Source organism: Lithobates pipiens, unplaced genomic scaffold (genome assembly GCF_037356315.1).
Source record: "Lithobates pipiens isolate NorthernLeopardFrog02 unplaced genomic scaffold, aLitPip1_a1.2 Scaffold_3, whole genome shotgun sequence".
In the NCBI taxonomy this organism is placed as follows: Eukaryota; Metazoa; Chordata; class Amphibia; order Anura; family Ranidae; genus Lithobates; species Lithobates pipiens.
The window spans coordinates 248,505,052-248,518,576 of NW_027507790.1; the positions used below are offsets into that span (position 1 = coordinate 248,505,052).

Here is a 13,525-nt window from a genome sequence, read left to right on the forward strand (position 1 = left end):
TCGACACGCTGATCGAGCAGGCAGACAGCGATGACTCGAGTATAAGCCGAGGGGGGCACTTTCAGCCTCAAAAAAGAGGCTGAAAATCTCGGCTTATACTCGAGTATATACGGTAAATAGTAGCACTGACTAAATAAACACTATAAATCATTAAACCCAGTGACAGGTGATAGTAATAAAAAAACTCATGAATTAGCGAACAAAAAAATAAATATCTAGTAGAGTCCATGATTAAACAGTCCATACATGAGACCATGAGGTCTCAAACAAAAGATGAAATTATCCTGATGTGAGATCTTCAAAGCTTCCACCACACCACGTGCAATCAGTGTTTCCACTCCGCTTTGGTTATGCACTCACCAAATAACGATGCCCTGCACTCTCATGCTTGACAAAACAGCATCAACCCTTAAAGGTTGTCCTTCAAGAACGAAGAGGAGGTGAAGGAGTATCTGGGCAATCTGGGGGTGGAGTACCACTATGCGTGCTACAAGGAGAAGCAGCCTGATGAGTCCATATTGGGTGTCACATCTGGATATCGTTGGATGTTTAACCCTTTAAGACTGATGCTGTTTGGCCAAGCATGAGAGTGCAAGGCATCGTTTTTGGTGAGTGCATAACCAAAGGGAAGTGGAAACACTGATTGCACGTGGTGTGGCTTGAAAGCTTTGAAGATCTCACATCAGGATAATTTCATCTTTCTTTTGAGACCTCATGGTCTCATGTATGGACTGTTTAATTATGGACTCTACTAGATATTTTTTAATTTTATTTTTGTTCATTAATTCATGAGTTCTTTATAACCATCTACTGTCACTAGGTTTATTAATTTATAGTGTTTATTTAGTCAGCGCTACTTTTACTTTAATCTATATTGTAAATACTTTTATATAGGACAAATAGAGAGCATAAATATAACGGGGACACAGACAGCAATAAAAACTGACAAGCATTGTTATCCCTCTGCACTCTATCCAAAAAAAAAAAAGAAAAGTTTTGCCCTTGGTTACACTTTAGCTCTGAGGAAGAGGGTACCCCCCTAGAAATGCATAAGCCACGCTCCCTACACTTGGACATCACTTGTGTATCACACGGGATAGTTCTTGTTGGAATAGTGACGTGCCTGTCTATACTTACGGTTGCAAGTATTTTTGTTCATTTTCAGGCAATAAAATGTTTTTCGGCAAAGCATGAGGCTGGTGCGCCTGCTCTTTTTGTGTTTTGAAGGATCTCCACTATCTGAAGAGGGCAGCAAAGATTATTCATCACCTGTCTTTCGTTGGATTATCTGACTGGAAGCGTACATCGGAAATTTGCCCTTTAAATTTTTGAGATTGACTTCTATTAGCGAGCCGGCCACTATATAGCTCTCATGTTAGTTTTTGTTCGTTTATTTTTTTTATGTTGTCACATGATCTCTTTGAAACAGACCAGAGCTCTGTTCTGTACGTTCTGCAGCGATCATTTGACCAAATGCCTAAAAATGTCAGATCTGGGAGTAGCGAAGGCAAATATTTTAGGACATTTATTTATGACTTTCAGGTAGTGGTGAGGGCAAGGTGCTTGGGATATTTAGTTACAGGCTTGCTTTAGGTTCGGCCTTGCACTAACATAGTCCACATTATGTCTGTATTTGGTCTATTCAACTGTACAATCAGGACTGTACAACCAACAGTAGATTATGCAATTAATAAATTAAATAAAATTTATACAAATAATTAAACAAACCAATCGTTTTTTTAAATATTTGACTAGGGATGTAAGGCATTTTTTTTAAATATTTTCTGTTCTAGGTGGGGCTGCATTTTGCCTAGTATCTTGGTTGAAAAACTTCAGAGTCCAATTGCAATTTCCTATTGCTTTAGGTGAACTTAATGCAGAAATTTAAAATATACCAACTGTAATACATTTGATTTGTACCTTTTTGCTATACATTCAGGATATCTAAATATATAGGAATCTTCATTTGGACTTTAATCTAGAATATTTTATTTTTGCTAATGTAAGAGCTCTTCTGTGATGTAAATCTTCACATTGGATGCATATAGAACTCTGTCCAATGCAGCCTATGATCAGTTGCATTGTTAGCTATTTATCAACCATAACGTTCGATATATGGTTACCATCATCGCTTGCTATTGAACAATCATAATCTTCTGTATATGGCCACCATTACTCTTTAAAGCATTGAGGTGCACCTGTCTTATAGCAGAAATCAACATGGTAAGGAAGTAGAGGGTAGAAAAGTGGACATTGCCCTTCTTTTTGCCTCAATCTTGGGAGATTTAGGTTGGTATTATGATACATCTACTCCCTACTTGTTTACGATACAAGGTTAGTTCTCACTTGAACTGATGTTGTAACATACTAGCTAAAATGTGGAAAATGCCTCCACACTGGCACAAAAAATAAAAAATAAAAAGAGTACAGTAAAACCTTGGTTTGAGAGTGTTTTGCAAGACAAGCAACGTTTTTTAATTAAATTGTGACTTGATATACAAGTAGTGTCATGTCACAACTGAGTATAAAAGAGAAGAGAGGCGCCTCTAAGTGTAGCAATATGGTTACATTTAATGAAGGTACAACATTTAGCAACATCTTGCTACACTTAGAGGCACCTCTTTTCTCTCTTATACTCTGTAGCTCCTGTTGGATTTTGCTTCCAATCCCCTTGTGGAGGCTTCCATTTGTGGATGATCACATGGCTATAATCTTTTTATATGGACTATAAACTAAGAAGGTTGTGGAACGAATCATTTGAGTTTCCATTATATATGGGGAAATTCGTTTTGATGTTTCTGGAATGAATTATGCTCACAATCCAAGATTTTACTGTAATAAAATCAATAGCAAAATAAAAAAAAAAAAAATGTTTTTCTATGACTGATGTCCTCTAATGTTACCTTTACTTGTTCATTGAAAACTGTAAAATATGGCTGATAAAATGACAGTTTTGGTGTTAACAGTTGTGCTTATTCACATGCATCTGCCCCTTTTCTTGCTTTCTCTCACTAGCCTGTTTTGTGACCAGTCCTTTTTGTCTATCTGACTGCAGTAGACACAGTTTTAGTTGCTGGCGCTGTGTCAAAGGGCAGTAATGCAGCACTGGCTATTGGCTATTTCAAGGTGGTAAAATATGGCACGAGGGTAGCTTCCAGCAGAAATTAAATAGTAAGTATAATTTGCAGTGATCCCCTTTTAAATACATTTTAAAAAAGCAAACAAATTTCACAGTGATTTGCAGCTCAGTCAGCTGCAATCGCTCAGCATTTACCGCTATGGCTTAGCTACAAATAGCTAAAGGGTGATTTGTAGCAGAGCACACTAACCCAATGTTGGCTCTTAGCCCCGCCAGGGTAACATACATATAGTATGAAAGCACAGAGATGTGGAGTAGTCACTAAACAAGAAATTTCCAAACTACACTATATTGCCAAAAGCATGTGGACATCCCTCCAAATTATTGAGTTCAGGTGTTATCAATGAAGGACATCCATCCTTGTGGCAGCATGTGTGTGCCCCTATGCACAAAGCTATCTCCATAAAGACATGGTTTGATGACTTTGGTGTGGAGGAACTTGAGTTGCATGCATTGAGCCTTGACCTCAACCCTACTGAACACCTTTGAGATGAACTGGAACACTGGTTGTGAGCCAGGTCTTCTTGTGCAATATTAGTACCTGAACTCGCAAATGCTCTTTTGACTAAATGGACACAAATTCTCACAGATACACTCGAAAATCTTGTTAAAAGCCTTCGGCAAGTAGGAGTAGAGGCTACTATAGCTGCAGAGGGAGTCAACTCCATAATAATGCCTATGGTTTTGGAATGGGATGTCCAACAAGGTATGAAGTGCAGGCTTACACAAACCTTTGACCATATAGTGTATACTTTTTCATCTCATGAATCATGGAGTATGGCATCCACCACCCCTGCCTTCCACCTTCACATCATTGCACTTACTTAATTACAGATGTCTTTAAGGAATAAAATAAAACTATATTAATACTTCTAATATGTACACTGTTGTATAAATGCATATGATCTCTTATGGTATGTATTTTTCTACTTTTCTTCACTCATAAACTGTAAGGCATCAAATATTGAGCAGTCAGTAGAACAAGCCTTTAAATTAAAGGCATTTAGGATTTTGCAATGTAATGAGATTACATCAGCATACACATTTTTTTTTCCACCAACCCTTAATCTCGAAAGTTGTGTGAGATATTCGAGGCATCACAGTATACTTGCCAACAATCCAAGAACATGTGAAACACCAACTAGCTCAGGTTCTGTTCACAAATGACCAAACTCTGCCTAGATACACCCAAACACCATCAAAATCCCACCATTTTCAGTCCCAGCACCACCCTAACTGAATCTTGGGCAGTCTAGAACTGTTGGCAAGTATTTGTTAGTACATTGCTCAGTATTCTAGATAAAAACATCAAAGTCTACACCAAAGGCCTAAAAAATGTTCTCAGTAAAATATTCCATTGTTATAATGTTAGTGTATTATCATAAATATATTTATGAAAAAAGACACACCCTTTAAAATCCAACCACTCTACCATCTGTCTTTATGGAATACTTCCTTCTGTGCAATATCCTTTGGGTGCTCAGAAATACAAGCCCCGTTGAGTTTATTGTCAGGTATTTCTTCCTGGCTAGTACATAATTTAAGTGCCCTGGTAATAAAAACATCCAGATTAAAAGAGGGATCAGCATCCTTGTTTATAGTGCTCTGGTCCTCCTGATGAGGAGGACAAGGTTGATGTTCCTCCTGCATCTCCGAAACAGGACTCGGTGGACATTCTAGTCCTGCCTGGGTGCTCTTCACCCATTGGGCTATCTCCAGAAAAAGATTGGATGGCTCTTCTCCCAATGCAATGTCACCCGTGGGTGGTATAGTAGTCTTTTTCCAATTGGAAAGATCCAAGATGAGTTTAGGTTCAGAGTAATGGTGGGGCTTGTTGTCTCGCCATAGTAACTTATCGAGGTAGGATGGTGATCCTACTTTATATTCACATGACCTTCCACAATCCCCCTCAAAAACCCGATCCATAGAGGAGTGTGACTGTTCAAGGAATCTTTCCGAGCTACTTTGAGAGTACTTGCGGGGATCAACTTGAGCTTCTTCAACTAGTGACCCTGATCCAGCACGTGGGTCCCGCTGAACATCACTCATGGCGTGGCTATGGCCTTGTCTCCAATCCAGGTCAGAAGACATGCTCACTTGATATCTGCCAAAAAAGATAACAAATGTATTCATAGGTAAAAAAAAAAAAAAAAAAGTATCACAACGCTTGGTTTCTAAGAAAAAAAAAAGGGTATTATTACCAAAGGCAAATAGAACTTAGGTCCAAAAATTGATTTAAGTACAGAGAAATGACAACACAAGTTAGTCCTTTTTAGGTTATACAAGTCTGATTCAGGTAATCCCAAAGGGGCTTTCTGGTGGTTTTTTTTGTTGCCTCTAAACGCCCCTGCATGTTGGCCTATGTGACTGTCCATGCACAAATAGGTGTTTAGAAACGTTTAGGGCAGGGGTGTCCAAACTACGGCCCTCCAGCTGTTGCAGAACTACACATGAGGCATTGTAAAACTCTGACATTCAAAGACATGACTAGGCATGATGGGGATTGTAGTTCCTGAACAACTGGAGGGCCGTAGTTTGGACACCCCTGGTTTAGGGGCATTGGCGTTTAGAGGCAGGAAAAAGACCCCCACTGCCAACACGTCCAGGAGAAGCAACAATTTGACAGAAAAAATACTTAATGCGTGTAAATTTGTCTAAACACACATTAATGCTAGGCGCATTTAGTGCTTGAGCGTTCATTTATTATGGCCAGTGAAAATAATTATTATTCTGGCCAATTAAATGAATTAACGGGCAAGCGATTGATGTGCCTAAATGCGTTACACACATTTACCAGCAGCATTTTTTCTGCCAAAACGCTGCTGCCAGGAGGAAAGGTGTCTAGGAGAGATGGCCAAATGTCCAGGGGGCATGAGGCCTAATAGTGAACAATAATTATTTACTACACACAAAATGGCAAAAATAAGCTATCTTTGGAATATATTGGTACTTTCAAAACTGTAAAATCTCAAATGTGTGCCATTGTAAGGCATGGTAAAATCATGGTGTATGTAGCATTACGGATCTAGCTTGTCCCCTTGTGCCTGTGCAGGTTGTTGACACAACCACAGAAACCAATGGAAGAAGTTCAAATCTTGCTTACTCCATAGTCAAGATGCCCATAAACATGAGTGGTGCTTGCCTTTTTATACGCCAGCTAAAAGACATTGATCTGATTATGTCACATTGGCTTTGTTTGTCTTCAGCAGTTTGCATCTATAGTTCAAAAATGTCACATTTCCAAATTTCTAGTGGCCAAAATGTCACCTCAGTTCACTAAGTCAAATTTATATGTTAGCTAATTTAGGATATACATCGATTAGCCAGAATATTAAGACCACCCACTTAGTAGGTCTCCCTTTTACCGCCAAAACAGCCTTGCCCCATCGAGGCATGGATTCCACTAGACCTCTGAAGGTATGCTGTGGTATCTGGCACCAAGCATTTAGTAGTAGATCACTGCCTTTGCCAGCTTGCCTTCTTCCCATAGTGTATCCTGGTGCCATCTCTTCCCCAGGAAAGCAGCGCACATGCACCCCGCCATTCACAGGATTGATTAGACCAGACCACCTTCTTCCATTGCTCCATGATCCACTTGTGATGCTCATGAGCCAACTGGAGGACAGTGGCGGTCTTTGGAATTTTTTTAGGGGGGGGGGGCGGCAAATAGTATGCCACTGACAAACCCCCAATCCCCCCATGGTCGTTGGGATGGTCGGTTGCTTCCTATGCTTGGCAGTGGCCTTCCGTTCCCCTGCTCTCCACAGCGGCAGCAGCTTCCGTTTCCTCCCTCCTTCTCGGCGGCCAATCAGGAGTCTTCTCTTTTTGGCCAAACAGAAAATGTATTTCACACCTGCTTGGCCAGACTGAGGATCAGTATTACAACAGCGAATTATCATTCGCTGTTTTAATACTTGGGTGGGTTCATGGTGCAATGCTCTATTTTGAAGCCTATTAGAGCCTATGGCTCTAATCAGGCGATTAAAAAAAACACCCCCACCGCTTTAAATTCAGCCACTCGGGTTCCTGAAAGGGGTCAGATGCCTGAATAGGGGGTGGCCACAGCGGCCATGGATAGATTCATGCTATGCATTATTCATATAGGGGGTAGCGAGGATAGAGGGGGCAGCACCCGGGCGCCCCTAATGGATGGGCCGCCACTGCTGGAGGAGCTTTTGGCTGTGCACAAGCGTCCACATGGGCACTCCGTCTCTGACGCAGCCCCATACACAACAAACTGCGATGCACTGTGTGCTCTGACACCTATCAGAACCAGAATCAACTTTTTCAGCAATTTGAGTTACAATAACTCTTCTATTGGATCAGACTACACTGGCCAGCCTTCGCTCACCATGTGCATCAATGAGTCTTGCCTACCCATCACCCTATAACCAGTTTACAGGTTTTCCTTCCTTGGACCACATTTGGTAGTTCCTGACCAATTGCAGATCAGGAACATCCAACAAGAGCTGCAGTTTTGGAATTGTTCTGGCCCAGCCATCTAACCATTACAATTTGTCCCTTGTCAAAGTCGCTGAAATTCTTATGCTTGCCAGTTTTTTCTGCTTTCACATCAATACATCACCTACAGGGGCAACATGTTAACCACTTACGGACCGCCGCACGCCGATATATGTCCTAGGTTTAGCTAGCTGCCATAACCCCGGTATCCTCTTTTTTCGGCCGGCGGTCCGCTTTCCGATAATAGTCGTCTCTGTGGCGGATCACTTTTATCGGCGCGGGGGGGCTCCGGAGCTGTCGGCATCGGTGGAGGCGATCGGATCCTTTCCCATCCTGGGTATAGAGGCGAGTGAGGGGAAGATGGCCCCCACCCATCTCCATACCATTGCAGGGCGGAAGCAACGTTTTTTTTTTATTATTATTGCATTTAAAGTGGTTGTAAACCCTTACAACCAACTTTGACCTACAGGTAAGCCTAGATTAAGGCTTACCTGTAGGTCCAAGAAATATCTCCTAAACCTACGCGGTTTAGGAGATATTTGCCGAAAGACAGGCACCGCTGTCTACAGCGCATGTGCCGTAGACAGAGGTGTGCAGGCGCACTGAGCGCGCCGCGTTTAACGGTTATATGCCGCAAGTTGCGGCTCCCATGCGCATGCGTGGGAGTGACATCATCGCGGCTTCGCCGAATGACAGCGGCGGAGCAGCGAGACCCACCGAGAAGATGGATGCGCCAGACTACAGGGGACAGCGGTGACTTCGCTGGCTCCTGTGTCAGGTAAGTGACACATAATGGACTACTATGCGATGCATAGTAGTCCATTATGCTTTGCCTTTGCAGGGAATGAAAGAGGAAGTAAACTCAGTTTACTTCCTCTTTAAGTGTAAATCTTTGATCTGAAGTCTTTTTGACCCCGGATCTCATATTTAAGAGGTCCTTTCATGGTGTTTACATTCCTTGTAACAGGAATAAAAGTAAAAAAGAACAAAAATAAATAAATAAAAAAATAAAAAGTAAAAATAAAAAATAAAAGGTAAAATAAATAAGAAATTTTTATTACTTTTTTTAAACACGCCCCGTCCCGCCGAGCTCGTGCGAAGAAGCGAACGCATACGTGAGTAGCGCCCGCATATGAAAACGGTGTTCAAACCACACATGTGAGGTATCACCGCGACCGGTAGAGCGAGAGCAATAATTCTAGCCCTAGAACTCTGTAACTCAAAACCTGTAGAATTTTTTTAAACGTCGCTTAAGGAGATGTTTAGGGGTGAAAGCTTGTCGCCATCCCACGAGCGGGCGCAATTTTGAAGCGTGACATGTTGGGTAACAATTTACTCGGCGTAACATTATCTTTCACAATCTAAACAAAATAGGGCTAACTACTGTTGTCTAATTTATTTGTTTATTTTTTCAAAAAAAAGTGCGCTTGTAAGATCGCTGCGCAAATACGGTGTGACAGAAAGTATTGCAATGACTGCCATTTTATTCTCTAGGGTGTTCAAAAAAAATGTATAATGTTTGGGGGTTCTAAGTAATTTTCTAGCAAAAAAAAAAAAACGGTTTTAACTTTTAACTGCCTAATATATCCCACCATTGTAACCAGATAATCAATGTTATTCGCTTTACCTGTCAGTGGTCATAATGGTATGGTTAATTGGTGCATGTATCAATGAAGTCATCACTTGGAGGTGTAAAATTGTAAAATAACATAGCAGGAGACCTGTTTTTGATGCGTTTTATTTTTCCACGGCAGAAGCTAAAATATATTTATTTTGTTGACAATAAAGCGCGTTTTCGTGTGCCGCGGTGCTTAAATACAACATCTGCCATTTTCACCCAGCGCACAGCAACACAGCTCATTGGCGTGAAATTGCGTCTGTTGGAAACAATAGATTTCACCTCATCATTGGGCCTGATTTGAGAAAACCGCAATCCCACTGACTTCGTATAAATGAGCCTTAAAGGATATTGTTTTAAACTTTTTTGACTGCATTTTCTGCTTAGTGTTGATTTAGGGGAAAAAAAAAAAATCTAATACTTGCATACAGATGCTTGGCTATACCCAGGTTAATTGCACATGGGATGCCAGTGCCCTGTAGTAAACAAGCGACCATATGGCCAGAATGGAATGAATATATCCAGTGCTCCAAAGTGCCGCAGTAGCTTTCAGATGACACATCCTGGTCAGTATGCGCTTTGAAGGATGTCTCACAGGGACTGGTTGGAAATGCTAATTCCAGTGCCAACTGTCACTTTTCAGAATCAGCACACTATGTTAATAGACACCAGTGACCAGGCTATCTAGCTCTAGGCCAGCTCCTTTATCTTAACCCCTTCACCACCGGAAGATTTACCCCCCTCCTTTCCTATCCAGGCCATTTTTTGCGATATGGCACTGCGTTATTTTAACTGACAATTGCACGGTTGTGCGACACTGTACCCAAATACATTTTTTACACAAAGCAGTCCTATAACCCTTTTCACAGTGAGTATAACAAGCAGGCTTTACTGCATATAAAGACTGATTTTACTGTTGTTGGTTTTAGTAACACTTTAAAGGGGTTGTAAAGGTAAATGTTTTTTCACCTTAATGCATTCTATGCATTAAGGTGAAAAAACATCTGACAGTGCCTGCGCCCCCAGCCCCCCCCCCGTTTTACTTACCTCACCCCCTCGAAAGTCCCGCGCTCATCCCCCGATGTCCTTTCCACCGTTCAGCCTGGCCACTGATTGGCTGGAGTGGATGGATGGAAAGCAGCGCAGCCATTGGCTCGCGCTGCTGTCAATCACATCCACTGACGTGGAGCGCCAGGGGGCGGGGGCGTGTGATACAGTGAGCGGCTATAGCCGCCGGCTGTATCACGGGAGCGCGCCCGCAGATGCTTCTCACCATGCGAGGGAGCTCACATGAACGTGAGAAGTACCTGCGGGAGGAAGCCGAGACAGCCGCCGAGGGACCCCAGAAGAGCAGGTTCGGGGCCACTCTGGGCAAAACGAGCTGCACAGTGGAGGTAAGTATAACATGTTTGTCATTTTAAATAAAAAAAAAAATTCACTTTACAATCCCTTTAACCACTTCTGCCCCTGACCATTTTGCTGGCCAATGACCAGAGAGCATTTTGCGATTCGGCACTGCGTCACTTTAACTGACAATTGCGCGGTCATGACAAAATTGATGTTTTTTTCCACCTAAATAGAGCTTTCTTTTGGTGGTATTTGATCACCCCTGCGGTTTTTATTTTTTGCGCTATAAACAAAAATAGAGCGACAATTTAGAAGAAAAAAACGCATTATTTTTTACTTTTTGCTATAATAAATATCCCCCAAAAATATATAAAAAAAAACATTTTTTTCCTCAGTTTAGGCCGATACGTATTCTTCTACATATTTTTGGTAAAACAAATCGCAATAAGCGTTTATTGATTGGTTTGCGCAAAAGTTACAGCGTTTACAAAATAGGGGATCGTTTTAGGGCATTTTTATTATGAATTTTTTTTTTTTTACTAGTAATGGCGGCGATCAGCGATTTTTATCATGACTGTGATATTATGGCGGACACGGACAATTTTAACACATTTTTGGGACCGTTGTCATTTTTACAAAGATCAGTGCTATAATTATTATTATAATAATAATTTTACTGATTACTGTAAAAATAATACTGGCAGTGAAGGGGCTAACCACTAGGGGGCTAGGGAGGGGTTAAATGTGTCCTGGGGAGTGATTCTAACTGTTAAGGGGCATGGCTATGAATCACACTTCACTGATCATAGCTCCCGATCACAGGGAGCAGAGATCAGTGACAGTGTCACTAGGCAGAACGGGGAGATGCTAATGTAAATGTCTTCAGCTCCGTGAGACAATCGCGGGTATCCCCATCCATTCAGTCCACAGGACCCGTGATCATACTCACGGGGCTCCCAGGAGGGTCGCACATGCGCCGTCGGCGGCGCGCACGTGACCACGCGGCAGCAAATTTAAAGGGACCTACCTGCATTCGATGGTGGGCAAGTGGTTAACCACTTAAGGATCGGAAAGATTTACCTCATTAATGACCAGGCCATTTTTTGCAATACAGCACTGCATCGCTTTAACTGACAATTGCTCGGTTGTTCGACGCTGAACCCAAACAAAACTCATATCTTTTTTTCCCCCCACAAATAGAGCTTTCTTTTGGTGGTATTTTATCACCTCTGCATTTTTTTAGTTTTTTGCGCTATAAACATAGAACGACTATATATTTTTTACTTACTGCTTTAATACATATCTAATAAAAAAATCTAATTTCTTCATCAATTTAGGCCAATATGTATTCTGCTACATATTCTTGGTAAAAAAAAAAAAAAAAAACAATAAGCATATATGGATTGTTTTGCGCAAAAGTTATAGCGCCTACAAACTATAGGATATTTTTATTTATTTATTTATATTTTTTACTAGTAATGACGGAGATCAGCAACTTATAGCGGGACTGCGATATTGTGGCGGTCAAATTGGACTAGGTGATACTTATTTGATACTTTTTTGGGGACCAGTGACACTAAACAGTGATCAGTGCTAAAAATATGCACTGTCACTGTATTAATGACACTGGCTGGAAAGGGGTTATCTGTGTGCCTATCCGGTGTTTCAGTGTAGTGGGGGAGGTGCTTTTACTAGTGGAAGAGATGGATCAGTGTTTCTGCTTTATAGAATCACAGGTTCCATGTCTTCTGTACTGACAGAATGGAAAACTGCCTGTTGGTGTACCGAAGATCAGCAGGTGGCGGCGGAAATCGGGTCTGTAAAATCACAGCGGGAGCGAGCCGAACATCAGCGCACACTCATGCCGATACCCAGAAGTTCAGGATCACATATATTTACGTGATCCTATGCAGCATGGCTGCCCAGTAGCAGTAAATCTACTATGGGGCGGTCGGGAAGTGGTTAAAGCACATAAACAATTTTGTCTATAGCATATTTGCTGTGTGTTTTTCAATTGCCTGAAATATTAAAATGATATCAGTTTAAGAAAATTCTTCACTATGTCAATCTGGCCTTGAAGAGTTTATTACATTATGTTGGGCAATGTTTTAGCAGCTTAAAGTGGAGTTCCCCTTAAAAAACATAAAATTAAAAGTCAGCAGCTACAAATACTGCAGCTGCTGACTTTTAACCACTCAAGGACCGCCTCACGCCGATGTACATCGGCAGAATGGCACGGCTGGGCACAAGCACGTATCTGTACGTTGCTTTTTAAGTGGCCAGCCGCTCGTGCGCTTCCGACCCTGTCCTGAGCTCCGTGACCGTGGCCGCGGGACCAGTGGACCCGATCGCCGCTGGTGTCCCACGATCGGGTCACAGAGCTGAAGAACGAGGAGAGGTCTGTGTAAACAAACCTCTCCCTGTGCTTCCTACTGTGGCTGTCACCGATCGTCTGTTCCCTGATATAAGGAAAGACGATCAGTGACGTCACATGCCAAGCCACGCCTCCCTACAATAAAAAAACACATAACGTCATACATAACACCTACATTGCCTCCTAGTGGTTAACTCCTTCACTGCCAGTGTCATTTACACAGGAATCAGTGCATTTAAATAGCACTGATTGCTGTATAAATGACAATGGTCCCAAAAATGTGTTAAAAATGTCCGATGTGTCCGCCATAATGTCGCAGTCAATAAAAATCACTGATCGCCGCCATTACTAGTAAAGAAAAAAAAAATTAATAAAAATGCTATAAAAATATCCCCTATTTTGTAAACGCTATAACTTTTGCACAAACCAATCAATAATCGCTAATAGCGATTTTTTTTACCAAAAATATGTAGAAGAATACCTATCGGCCTAAACTGAGGAAAAAAAATGTTTTGTTATATATTTTTTGGGGATATTTATTATAGCAAAAAGTAAAAAAAATTGCATTTTTTTTCAAAATTGTCGC

At 41.5% G+C, this 13,525-nt stretch overlaps 1 protein-coding gene across 1 annotated transcript in view; it reads right to left on the bottom strand.

Annotated features, from left to right (window-relative positions):
• Positions 1 to 804: 804 nt before the first annotated feature.
• MAPK4 (mitogen-activated protein kinase 4) overlaps positions 805 to 13,525 on the bottom strand; it is a 205,849-nt gene continuing 193,128 nt past the window's right edge. The window contains exon 6 of the mRNA XM_077463005.1: positions 805 to 5,243. Coding sequence (XP_077319131.1) covers positions 4,568 to 5,243 — 676 coding nt within the window. The 3' untranslated portion in view covers positions 805 to 4,567. The remainder of the gene's footprint in view (positions 5,244 to 13,525) is intronic.